This window comes from Vigna unguiculata, chromosome 3, assembly GCF_037176805.1.
Source record: "Vigna unguiculata cultivar grain cowpea cultivar isolate G323 ecotype 2 chromosome 3, ASM3717680v1, whole genome shotgun sequence".
In the NCBI taxonomy this organism is placed as follows: Eukaryota; Viridiplantae; Streptophyta; class Magnoliopsida; order Fabales; family Fabaceae; genus Vigna; species Vigna unguiculata.
The window spans coordinates 25,608,146-25,620,382 of record NC_140794.1 but is presented as its reverse complement, the minus strand read 5'-3'; the positions used below and the strand labels follow the sequence as shown (position 1 = coordinate 25,620,382).

Genomic DNA, 12,237 nt, shown 5'->3' with positions numbered 1-12,237 from the left:
AAATAGGTATTTTGGGAATTTCCATAATACAATTCCTGTGTTATAGGTACAGTAGAAGTTGGTCTATATATATATATATATATATATATATATAAATTCGTCACTTTATTCTTACTAACAACTCTCTTATAATATGTTATTACTTTATATATATTTCACTGAAATAGCGATAAGTTAGAAGTGTATGCATCATGGAATAATTGTAAGTTATTAAATTAATACTAGGACACGTGAAAATAAAGGTCATGTGTGATGATATTGGAGCTGTGAGTAATTGAGCAAGAACATCGATCCCCATATCACATTCACTCACGCATCCTCCGTTGTTTCATCCCTCCTGTCTTTATTTGTTTCCGAGTTTTGTTTGTGCGGTACCATAGTTTGTGTTTGTCTCCTTTAACTTCTCACTCTCTCTTTCTTCAATGGCTTCCTTCTCTCTCATCTCCTCCCCTCCCCTTCTTCCCAAACCCAAAGACCCTTCTTCCCATGCCTTCCCTCACGCTCCCCCCTTCCTTCTTCGAATGCCCCACCAACCTCAACACCTTCAAACCCCTCTTCTTTTGCCAAAGATTCAATCTTCGCGTCACCAAATTGCAGGTATCTCTCTAGTTATTTATCTAGTTCTTTTCACGCTTCTGGGGTTTCTTTTTAAAACTTTTGGGTTGAGATCGTGGCCAAGATCATGCTTGTATTATGGGGTGGGGTGCATTCAACATTCATTCATTTGGATTTCATTGATTATGCTTAGTCTGGCTTTTGTTTTTTCCTCTAATCCTGTCCCACTTAAAAAGTGTTGTGCGTTGCTTAACTTTCATGCTTTGTAGCATTTTCCAGCTTAGGTTTTCAATAAGTTACCACGTTTAGAGTGACTGAAAGATATATTTTTTAGGTGTTAAACTCAAACAAAATCTATACTTCTGGGTAAATTTTAGGTAGAGTTCTGTGAAACGGTGGGCGTGTTGAAATGGTCCTTTTGGATCTGCTTGAAAATAGGATTATAGTTCCCCTTTAGCATTCTCTCACTCTTGCCTTTTTCAGAATAATTCGTGTGTCAGAAAGGTTCAAACCGTGGTAGTTAGTATAGCACGATAATACTGATTTGATACGATTTGGAAGCCTGGTGATGCAAATCATGATGAGTATGGTTTTTGCGTCTGAATTGTCCAGCGTATTGCACAGATCACTCACGTATTGCATGAATTGCGATATCCAAGTGGTTTGCACTATGATTCTGGCACAGCGGCGGTGCTGTCACACTATTGTGTTGCTGGTTTCAATGCAATCTTGATTATCCATGAATTGCGATCTCCTAGTTAATTGCATGATTCCGGCACAGAGGTGCTATTACGCTATTGCCACCTTTTGTGTCTAGCAGGAGTTGCATCATTGTTGCCAGTGTTTTGAGGTTTTTCTAGGGAAAATCTGGTTAGTGTGTTGGTGACAGAACGTGCCGTTTAGGGTTCAGAGTTTAGCTTTATGAAGAGAGCATTGGAAAGAAAATCGGGTCGGGTATGGGCTTTTTGCAGATTGCCTTCACAAGTTATATGTCTTTTGTTTCTTTTAATTTGTTAATTGGTATGTGATATTAAACTCAAAAACCCAAGAAATCACCTAGATTTATGTTAACTTATGTCTATTTTCATTTCTCACGTGTTTCTTTGTGTTAAAGAATCCTAGAGATATTGATCATTGATCATGACTTTGTGCTTTTGTATGTCTTATATATTTGTGTCTGTGCTGTCTCATTCTTGATCATGAATATTACTATTCACAATACAATTCAAATTGCAATTCACAAAATAGGCTTTCCCATTAACATTTAGTATCCCAGTTCAAACCACTCAGTATAAGTTGCAGTTGGAATAGATTCATTCTTTTGAATTGTGTTTAAGTTTTGCGAAGCTTGTAAATCATTTGTAGTCAAAATAACCAGCAGAGGCATGGAATTGTGGAAGGTTGGCATGTAAAATAAGGTTTGTTACTTGTAATTATCTTATTTCCACATGAAAGCCCAGCATACAGGACCTGTTACAATGATGGTTTTTGTAATTAGAGATAGGAAGCATTATAAACCTCAGTATCCTTTTGATTCTTTTATCCATCTTTATCTAAATATCAAGAAAATTGTGTAGCCTAATTGAACATTCATCATTGTATTGAATATTGGTATTGATTCCTAGTTTGAGTTGCTAGCATAATGTAATAGTTTCTTTTCTTTTTCCTCTTGTTTTTGAAGACATTGTGACCAACTTGATAATTTTGAACTGTCATATTCGTTTTCTCATGTGAAGAGCTTGAAAAGTTCATTTGTCCCCACATCCTCCCTCATATTATGGCTATTTTATCAATAGGTTTGGGTGCTTGACCTATTGACCTAACCCAATTGCTGTATATCCAAGTTGTTTATTTTCAGACTTATAGTTTATCTTGAATCATATCATGATGGGATAACCTATGAAATGACATACATAATGTCCCCTCTGCCATAGAAAAGGAAGGATTGGAATAATCCATGTGGGAAGCATCTAAAGTCGTTTGTGTTTATTTATGAGTAAAAAGTTTCTCAATCTCTATGTATGTAACTATGACAAAGGGGTATTTATGTTGAAATACTTCACCCAATGATTCAAGGCTCATGTTTGTTTGTTTCTTGCTTTTAGCTGATCCTGGTTTCAATTTTACATTTATGATATGTCAGTGTGTATTGTGACTTGAATCAATAGATGGGCCTTTAATCATGTGAACTTGTGATTTGGCAGCTACACCAGTTAGCAAAGACTTGTGGGATAATTCGATTCTGAAAAGTGAAACTCCAGTCCTTGTTATATTCTATGCAAATTGGTGTGGACCATGCAGGATGGTTCACCGGATAATCGACGAGATTGCAACAGAGTATGCTGGTAAACTCAAATGCTTCATAGTCAACACAGACACTGACATGGAAATTGCTGAAGACTATGACATTAAGGCTGTACCAGTGGTTTTGATGTTCAAAAATGGTCAGAAATGCGATTCTGTAATAGGTACCATGCCAAAGGAGTTTTATGTGGCTGCTATTGAGAGGGTGCTCAAGTCCTAATCATGGATCTTCGGGAGCAAAACCTTAAATAGGTGAACTTTTTGTTCATTTTCAGTTATATTTTCTTGTAGTTTTCGGACCATGCAGCATTGCCGAGTTCTTGTACATATTGTGTGGTTTTTTTTCCCATAACAGGTGCTGTCGTGTGAGACTGATTTCATAATGAATGTGTCTACAATTTGATTTGAAAGTGTTGTTGAGTTAGAAAGAATATCTTAGTTAAACAATATGTTTGACTATGCACTGTAAAAGAGTATGATTATGTGATGGAATCTGATGCATTCACTGTCATTGGTGATCTCAGATTCTCATCACTTAATGAATAATATTAGCGACTGCTTTTGGTTCTGTGGGAAAGTCATCTAGCACATAGAAAAAAACACATTTGTAGATTAATTCAATATTATATTCCACATTGTATAATTTCAATCTTTCACATTAAGAAATTGAAACCCAGAAGATTTGTGCGTATTGGACATATGCAGTATGAAGCAATTTATACATTGGCTTGAAATAACAAGGAACAACGAATAATATATACAAATGTAACATTAAGGAATATTATATATATAAATAAATGTATAATATGTCAGATATTATATGATGGGTCCCTATTAGTAGATACTAATTCTCTTTGAAATAAGATAAATGAAATAAAAAAGAATAAAATAAAAACATGACTATTGTTTGTTGGTAAGGGCAGATTGGCGTGTTTGAGTGAGATTCTGGTTTTATGATTCCGAATTATTCTTATTGCATCCGTTTTATATTTCAGCCTGTTTCCTCAAGTCGGAAATCTCCTTCACCCAGCAGGAATTTTTCAAATCAGAGACAAACCTGATAAGAACTCATTGTGATTATGGATAATTGCGTTTAAATATTAAAATAGAGAAAATGTTGAAGATTATTAAATTGAATATATATATATATATATATTAATATTAATATGTTATTGGTTTCTTAAATTTGAGTAAAAATTGAAATTATTTTAAATTCAAAACTTTGATCCAATTTAGTCTCCAATTTTATAAATACGTAAATTTAATTCTTTTAACCAAATTATTAAGTTTATTTAATCAAATGTCTTTGTTAAAATTTAAAACATTTAAGTAACTTTCCTTAATATATCTGAGTATATCTGAGTGTATTTTTTAAACTATAGAAGAATTTTATTTTGATATATATATATATATATATATATATATATATATATATATATATATATATATATATATATATTTCTCTATTTTACTTTTAATCGAAAGTAGGCACATATTTTGTTTGGGTAGATTTTACCTTAGAGGATATGATTTTACTAACAGATTTTAGAATTTTAATATCAGTCGAGAATAAATCTGTTCATAAAAATAAGTTGGTAACATTTGTCAGTAAATTAAAATTTCTATGATCCATGGATATTTTTGTTGTTATTGTACCGTTAATAATTTACAACTTTTATTATTGATGAATCTACTGATTTAGAAAAAAATTATTTGGTATAAGAGCGGAAAATTTCCCACCAATTATGATGAAATGATTTTATATGTTAAGTGGAGATGAGTGAGAAAAGGAAGAGAACAAAAAGAGAAGGAGGGGGAGAATCCAATAATAATATTTATCGATGACTAAAATTTGTCTGTAATTACCAATAAATTTGTGATTGTCGATAATTACCAATGGGTTGAATGATCTGCTAGTAAAATTTCTCAATGACCATTCTACCAACTAATTTTTGGATGTCGATAATTAGATATTTTCTTGTAGTGAACCATGTTCACTTATTATATTTTGTTAAAAATGTTATGTCATTCTTTATTATATTAGTGGGAGGTTTCTTTCACGTGAATCAATGGATGACGATTAGACAAAATATTAGTTGAACATGAAAGTCAATCATGTCCTACTATGTTCTTTGTCTAAGTAAGAATTTTTGAAAGTTCATTTTGTGATGATTTTAAAGGAGATGTGACATACTTTAACTTTTTTCCTGTGAAGGTTCATACACCCAATGTCTCTCGCACTTGATAGAATTTAATATTCTTCATTTTCAAGTGTGAGAGTCTCACTCGTCCGATGAGCTATAGTCTTACTTGTTTATTTTACTAACTGTTGTCTTAACCCCTTATAACTTTATTTTTTAGTAAATATGTCTAATATCTTCTTAATTGAATAATTATTCGTCGAATCTTATCTCTTGAAAAATCTTTTAAATAAAATAAATCTTTTAAATTAAATAATTAATAAACCACTTTGGATATATATATATATATATATATATATATATATATATATATATATATATATATATATATATATATATATATATATATATATATATATATATATATATATATATATATATATATATATATATATATATATATATATATATCCTAATTGTTATAATTTCCAAGATTCTTATAATTTATATTCTTCTTTGATTTTTTTTCATGTCTAAAGAGGAAAAAAGGTACTTGTGCGGTAATTGTTTCTTGAATCAATAATGTCATTCATTTTTAGCTCGCCATCATTAGAACGATTGTCGGCAAATAATAGCAAAACGTGATGATTTGGATGATGTCTACTCCTAGGTTTCTTCTCTCTAGTGTTAGTTATAGTAGTATGACCAAATTGTAAAGGATAATCTACCTTCTAAGATGTTCTTGAGAAAAAAATATGATTCAGAACAATTTTCCATGTTTAATGATCATATATTTGATTCTAAAATAATTTATAACCAAATATTTGTAGCTGAGCCAAAGTTATTTTTTCACTCATGTTGCAAATAATCAATAATGTTAAGAAACAATAGTAAATGTGGTTTCAAAAATGTGTTCGCAACTCTTGAAAATAATCAATTATGAATTACTTGTTGAACATAATAATCAATTATATTAAACCTAATTTATTCAAAAATGTGTTCAAAAGCTCAACCTTTCAGAAAAAAACTAATTAGGTTAAAAAATAATTGAATAAATTTTTTTAAAACGATTTAGGGGTTATTTGTTGAACATAATAATCAATTAACATTATTAATAATTGATTATTTTGGTCGGAAACTTCAAACTTTTTTAGAAAAGAAAGCTATCTCTTATTCATTTACACAATTTTATATTTTTTTCAAAAAAGATATCTTTTTATTTTTTAAATGAGATATTTTCAGAGTATTTTTATTAAATCATAATGGAAAAAGAATTGTTAAAAATTCATCAGAAAAAAGAATGGTTAAAAATTTATCAGAAGGTGATCATAATATATATTATAACACTCCATTTAATTAATAACCCTGATTAAAAGAAAATGTCACAAAATAAAATAGTAAGCAAGGTCTTGGAGTATAAACGCTACTCCTCACAATTATCCCAAAAGAAACTAGGAATGAACTAGGGCACACCACAATGCTAGTTACAAAATAGAATAAGAGATCTAAAGTATTCAGAAATAAAGTACTAAAGTAAGGCCGTACATGGGCCACAACCCTAAAGGAAAATGTAAGCAAGCGGACTCTAACCCAGATAGTCTATGCAGCAAAATCACCATTTTTCTATTGACCACAAGAAGTTCCCATATCTGCTCACATCAATAAATTGATGATCATCGCAAAGAGAGAAGACCACACACATAACAATCAAACAAGCAAAGGGTAAGCTAGAGTAGAAAATGGTTTATCATACAGTTACATACAATTTCATAGTCCAAGATGCATATGTCAATCAATCATGTTATGACTTACAAACAATACACTAAGACCCAAGACACGACTCATCCTAATACATATAATTAGTCGGATTTATCCCCCACACACAAGCTTAGCCCTTAAAGTGTTCCAGGCCTCCTACTACTCTCACCACTTGAGTCAATACTCTCTATGTGAGACTAACTAACTCTTTAGAGTGTTAGGATGCAATCCTTACCTTGAATCCTTAATAAATTATATAAATGAGGCACCACCATGAACTCCCATTAACAAGAGTCATGGAATTACATCCTGACCAAATGAGGCACCACCATGAGATCTCACCTAGAGATTCATGGAATTACGCCCTGACCAATGAGGTACCACCACGAAACTATTGTGGAATTACGTCCTAACCAAACCAACATCATGTTTCTCTAACCAACATAGAGCCATTATACATACCCATTCCATGCCACAATTATAACCAACCACCCCATTCATATTTCATGCCAAGATCATACCAAAACTCATTACTCCAGCCCATACAATCCAACCTTACATGCATATTCATATACTTCAGACTTTAAATAGGGTAATCCGAACCAAGCTCACAATTAACAACCAAAAGCATGAAAAGAACAGCCATGGAGCAATTCCCGCGCCAGTCTCGCTCAAGCCAAGGACTCTCGCTCAGGCGAAAAAGGTCTTTCGCTCAAGCTACAGGTCCTCGCTTAGGCGAGACCGTCAACAGAGAGCCCTGCAAGACTCGTGAGTTCTCGCTTAGGCAATCCCTCCTCGCCTGAGCGAGGCCACCCCTCCCTTGAGCGAGGCCACCCCTCTCCCAAAGTTGAGGTTCCTCGCCTGGGTTACAACTGTAGCAACGTGCCTCAAGCTCCCACGCGTCGTCGCTTAGGCGAGCCCTTCTCGCTTGAGCAAGATAGTACCTCGCTCAAACGAGAGCTCTCCACCTGAGCCTGTTTCTGCTAGTCTCGCCTAGGTGAGACATGCTCGCTTGGGCGAAAACGTCGGATATCGCCACTGTTCTCCCTACAACAACCACACATTCATATCCAAACAACAATATAGGGCCATTCATACATTAACAATAGTACATCAACCATACAATCGTGAAAATAGTGGCAAAACAAGCAGAAATCAAAGTAAACAAGCAAGCCCTAGCTTCAGGTTACCTGGAAAGAGGCTAATAATAGACTTTGACCCTTAAACCAATGAACCCAGCAGCTCCAGGAGCATATTTACGAACTGGAACAGTGGCACAGAAAGAAAGTGAGGTTACCACATCGAATCTTCAGCGGAAGTATGAAACATGAGACTTAGAAAGGAACTAGTATGAGCTGAGAATCAACTTACATGGAGTCAAAACTGGTTGAGCTAACTTGAGCACGAGGGAGCTCTAAACCCTAGTAGAGAAGTGTTGTTGTTCTAAGAGAGGGAGGCTGCTTTTCTGAAAATGAAGGGAATGAGGGTGTTGGGGCAGTTTAGGATCTTTTTCTCCCTATGGGGTAGCCCTAGGCCCAACTGATTTGGGGCAGCCCTTAAACATTAGGGCTAAAAATATAAGTGGGCCTTATTTCTCCCCAACAACAAAAATTTTTTGACCTCGAAAATGAAGACTTACTAGGAAAACAAATTTGGATGTGACTTCCTCATATCCTCATCTAACTCCCAACTAGAGTCACCTGTCCTCCGGTCCCGGATGACTTTGACAAGACTAAATGGTTTTTCTCGATGTTCCTCAACTTGACTATCCTCCAAAGCAAATGGTGGTACTTCCATAGTGAGATCCTCCCTGATTTGTACATCCTCTGCTTCCAACACATGAGACAGATCGAACACGTACTTCCTTAGTTGTGACACATGAAACACCGGATGGAGATTTACCAACTGAGGAGGCAAAGCAATCTCGTAAGCCACGGGCCCAATCGTCCTCGAGATCTAGTAAGGGCCAAGGAACTTAGGAGAAAGCTTCCTTGAGCAGAGAGCCCTCCCCACACCAGTGGTTTGGGTCACCCTCAAGAATACGTGATCTCCAGCCGCGAATTCCAAGGGTCTCCTCCTACAGTCTGCATACGCCTTCTGTCGACTCTGAGAAGCCTGCATTCTATCCCTCACCATTCTCACTTTCTCGGTAGTTTGTTCCAATAACTCTGGTCCAACTAGCACTGCTTCCCCATTATGGTACCAACATAGAGGGGTCATACACTTCCTACCGTATAGAGCCTCATACAGCTCTATGCCAATGCTTGCATGGAAATTGTTGTTGTAGGTAAACTTTATCAAAGGTAAGACTTCATCCCAAGCACCCAGATGATCTAGCACGCATGTCCTCAATAAATCCTCAAGCGATTGGATCGTCCTCTTAGACTGACCATCGATTTGGAGATGATAGGTTGAACTCATGGTTAGTTTGCTACCCAAAGCACTCTGCAAAGTCTGCAAAAATCGGGAAGTGAAACGCGAATCCCTATCTGAAACTATGCTCGAAGGTACCTCATGCAACCTCACGATTTCTTTAATGTACAACTGGGTCAAGTTCATCGCCAAGAAATGAGCACTCTTGGTCAATCGGTCCACTATGACCCAGATCGTGTTATGCCCTCTAAAAGTTCATGGCAAATGGGTCACAAAATCCATAGCGATGTTATCTCATTTCCACACTGGTATCTCCAAAGGCTGTAGAATTCCACCGGGTCTCTAATGCTCTACCTTTGCCTTCTGACATGTCAAACAGGCTAATACAAACTATGCAACATCCTTCTTCATAACCTGCCACCAGAAGGTTTCCTTGAGATTCTGGTACATCTTAGTCATGTCGGGATGCAAACTAAGACGACTCTTGTGCCCTTTCTCAAGGATCAACTTCTTCACCTCAAAGTCGTCAGGCACACACACTCTGCCCTAGAACCGCAATATACCATTGTTACCCAAGGTGAAATCCTTTGCTTCATCTGATCCAAGTTGTTCTCTCACTCTGTTTAAACTGACATCTAATAATTGTCTTTATCTAATTGAGTCCAAGAAGTCACTAGATATAGTCAGAGTACTACATCCAATGAACTCGGATCCCAACTCCACCTATAGCTTCATATCTCTGAATTTCTCTAGCAGATCCACTTCCTTGATCATAAGGTGCACAGTATGCACCGTCTTCTTACTCAAGGCATCTGCCACTATATTCGCCTTCCCAGATGGTACAAAAGTTCAAAATCGTAATCCTTCAGGAATTCCATCCACCTCCTATGTCTCATGTCCAGCTCCTTCTGATCAAACAGATACTTGAGACTCTTGTCATCGCTGAATACCCGAAACTGGGCACCACAGATAGTGCCTTCAGATCTTCAAGGCGAACATTATAGCTGTCAACTCCAGGTCATGAGTGGGGTAGTTTCTCTCATGCACCTTAAGTTGCCTTGACGCATACGTCACTGCCTTCTTCTCTTACATCAATACGCAACCCAAACCTAGATGTGAGGCATCACAGTAAACCTCAAAAGGTTTACCCACATCAGGGATAACCAATATGGGAGCACTCGTTAACCTTTACTTAAGCTCTTGAAAACTTTCCTCACACTTATCCGTCCAAGTGAAAGGTTGGTCCTTCCAGATAAGCTGTGTGAGAGGCGCCACTATCTTGGAGAATCCTTCTATGAATCTCCTATAGTAGCCAGCTAAACCCATGAAACTCCTGATCTTTATTGTTGACTTGGGACTCTCCCACTTAACCACTGCCTCAACCTTGGCTGGATCCACTGCAATGCCCTGTGCGGATATCACATCCCCCAAAAACTACACTTCATTCATCCAAAATTCATACTTGGATAATTTAGCATACAACTGCTTCTCTCTCAGAATACCAAGTACTAATCTCAGGTGCTCGACATGCTCCTCCTGAGTTTTGGAATAGATAAGTATGTCGTCTATGAAGACTAAGACAAACTTATCCAAGAAGAGCCTAAAAATCCTATTCATGTAGTCTATAAATACATTCGGAGCATTGGTCACACCAAAAGGCATAACCACATACTCGTAGTGTCCATATCGGGATCTGAAGGCTATCTTTTGTACATTATCTGCCTTCACTAAAATCTAGTGATATCCCGACCGCATATCTATCTTCGAGAATATCGACACTCCATGCAACTGATCCATCAAGTCGTCTATCCTAGGGAGGGGATATTTGTTCTTGATGGTCGTCTTATTTAACTGTCTGTAGTTCACACACAAACGTGAAATCCCATCTTTCTTCTTCACCAACAACATCGATGCTCCACATGGCGAAGTACTGGGTCGTATAAACTGTTTCCCCATTAACTCCTTTATCTAACTCTTGAGCTCTACCAACTCCACCGGAGCTATACGGTATGGGGCCATCGAGGACCGGTTCCTAGTACCAGGTCAATAGAGAACTTCACCTCTCTACTGGAGGTAACCTTGGCACTTTCTCTGGGAACACATCCTCAAACTCATGCACGACCGGTATAACAGATGTCCTCTCCTATTTATCCACCTCCAGATGCGTGAAGATTATGTAACATTGTGCGTCATCTTGCATCTCCTTTATAACCCCTTGAGATGACAACAACTCAGACTCCTCTGAGTTGGGAAACAACAACTTTTTCTCTCGGCAATCTACAAGAATGCGATTGGCAGAGAGCCAATCCATCCCCAAGATCACTTCCAACTCCTATAGAGGTAAGCAGATCAAATTCACTTTATATATGCGTCCCTCTACCTGTACTGGACATCTAGCACACAATGACGATGTCCTGACCAAACCTGATGCTAGAGTAGATACCACAAGCTCACACTGCAGCTCACACACTGACAGACCCAACCGTTTTACACAATCATCTAACACAAAAGAGTATGTCGCTCCAGAGTCATACAACACACAATATTTCCTACCAGCTATCACCCAACAACCCATAACTAGGTTACTTAAGCCTGCTGCTTCTGCTCCTGTCATCGCATACACTCTGCATATCCCATGAGGCCTATTGCCTTTGTTCCTCTACTAGTGCTGGGTAGGAGTCTGAATTGGAGGTCGTGCCACTATCCTAGCAAGATATGGACATTTCTTGCCAAAGTAGCCTTCCTTGCCACAGTGGTTACATCTGGGGTAACCTTCCATATGTGGGCAAACACTCCTCAGATGAGGGCCTCCACACTTGAAGCATTAGACCCTACCCTGCTGTGAAGGGAAGCTCCTAGACCCATGAGGTTGATGGTGGGGTCTATTATATGGTTTCCTTCTCTCCTTATGAATTGATTTGGACCCAAATGGCCCACCAATCCTCTGTTGTTGCGGACGCTGAGCCTCTACCTCATTCTTCATCTTTTCCATCACTTTGGCCTTTTCCACCAGCGCAGCAAAATTCTTGATGGACAATGGGGCTACCATCAAACAGATATCACCCCTGAGGTCATTCTCAAACTTACGACATCTTCATTCTTCATC

At 37.1% G+C, this 12,237-nt stretch overlaps 1 protein-coding gene across 1 annotated transcript; it reads left to right on the top strand.

Annotated features, from left to right (window-relative positions):
* Nucleotides 1-165: 165 nt before the first annotated feature.
* On the top strand, nucleotides 166-3,427 carry LOC114175882 (thioredoxin M3, chloroplastic-like). Its single transcript, XM_028060723.2, has 2 exons — nucleotides 166-597; nucleotides 2,760-3,427. Exons 1-2 carry the CDS (start codon nucleotides 423-425, stop codon nucleotides 3,077-3,079), a joined length of 495 nt encoding a protein of 164 aa, XP_027916524.1. The 5' UTR covers nucleotides 166-422; the 3' UTR covers nucleotides 3,080-3,427.
* The last annotated feature ends 8,810 nt before the right edge of the window (nucleotides 3,428-12,237 follow it).

Bases quoted from the DNA above. Each gene is read 5' to 3' on its own strand.
- LOC114175882 (XM_028060723.2), top strand. From the start codon at position 423: ATGGCTTCCTTCTCTCTCATCTCCTCCCCTCCCCTTCTTCCCAAACCC. The intron at 598-2,759 runs GTATCTCTCTAG...GTGATTTGGCAG, and splicing joins TTCGCGTCACCAAATTGCAG to CTACACCAGTTAGCAAAGAC.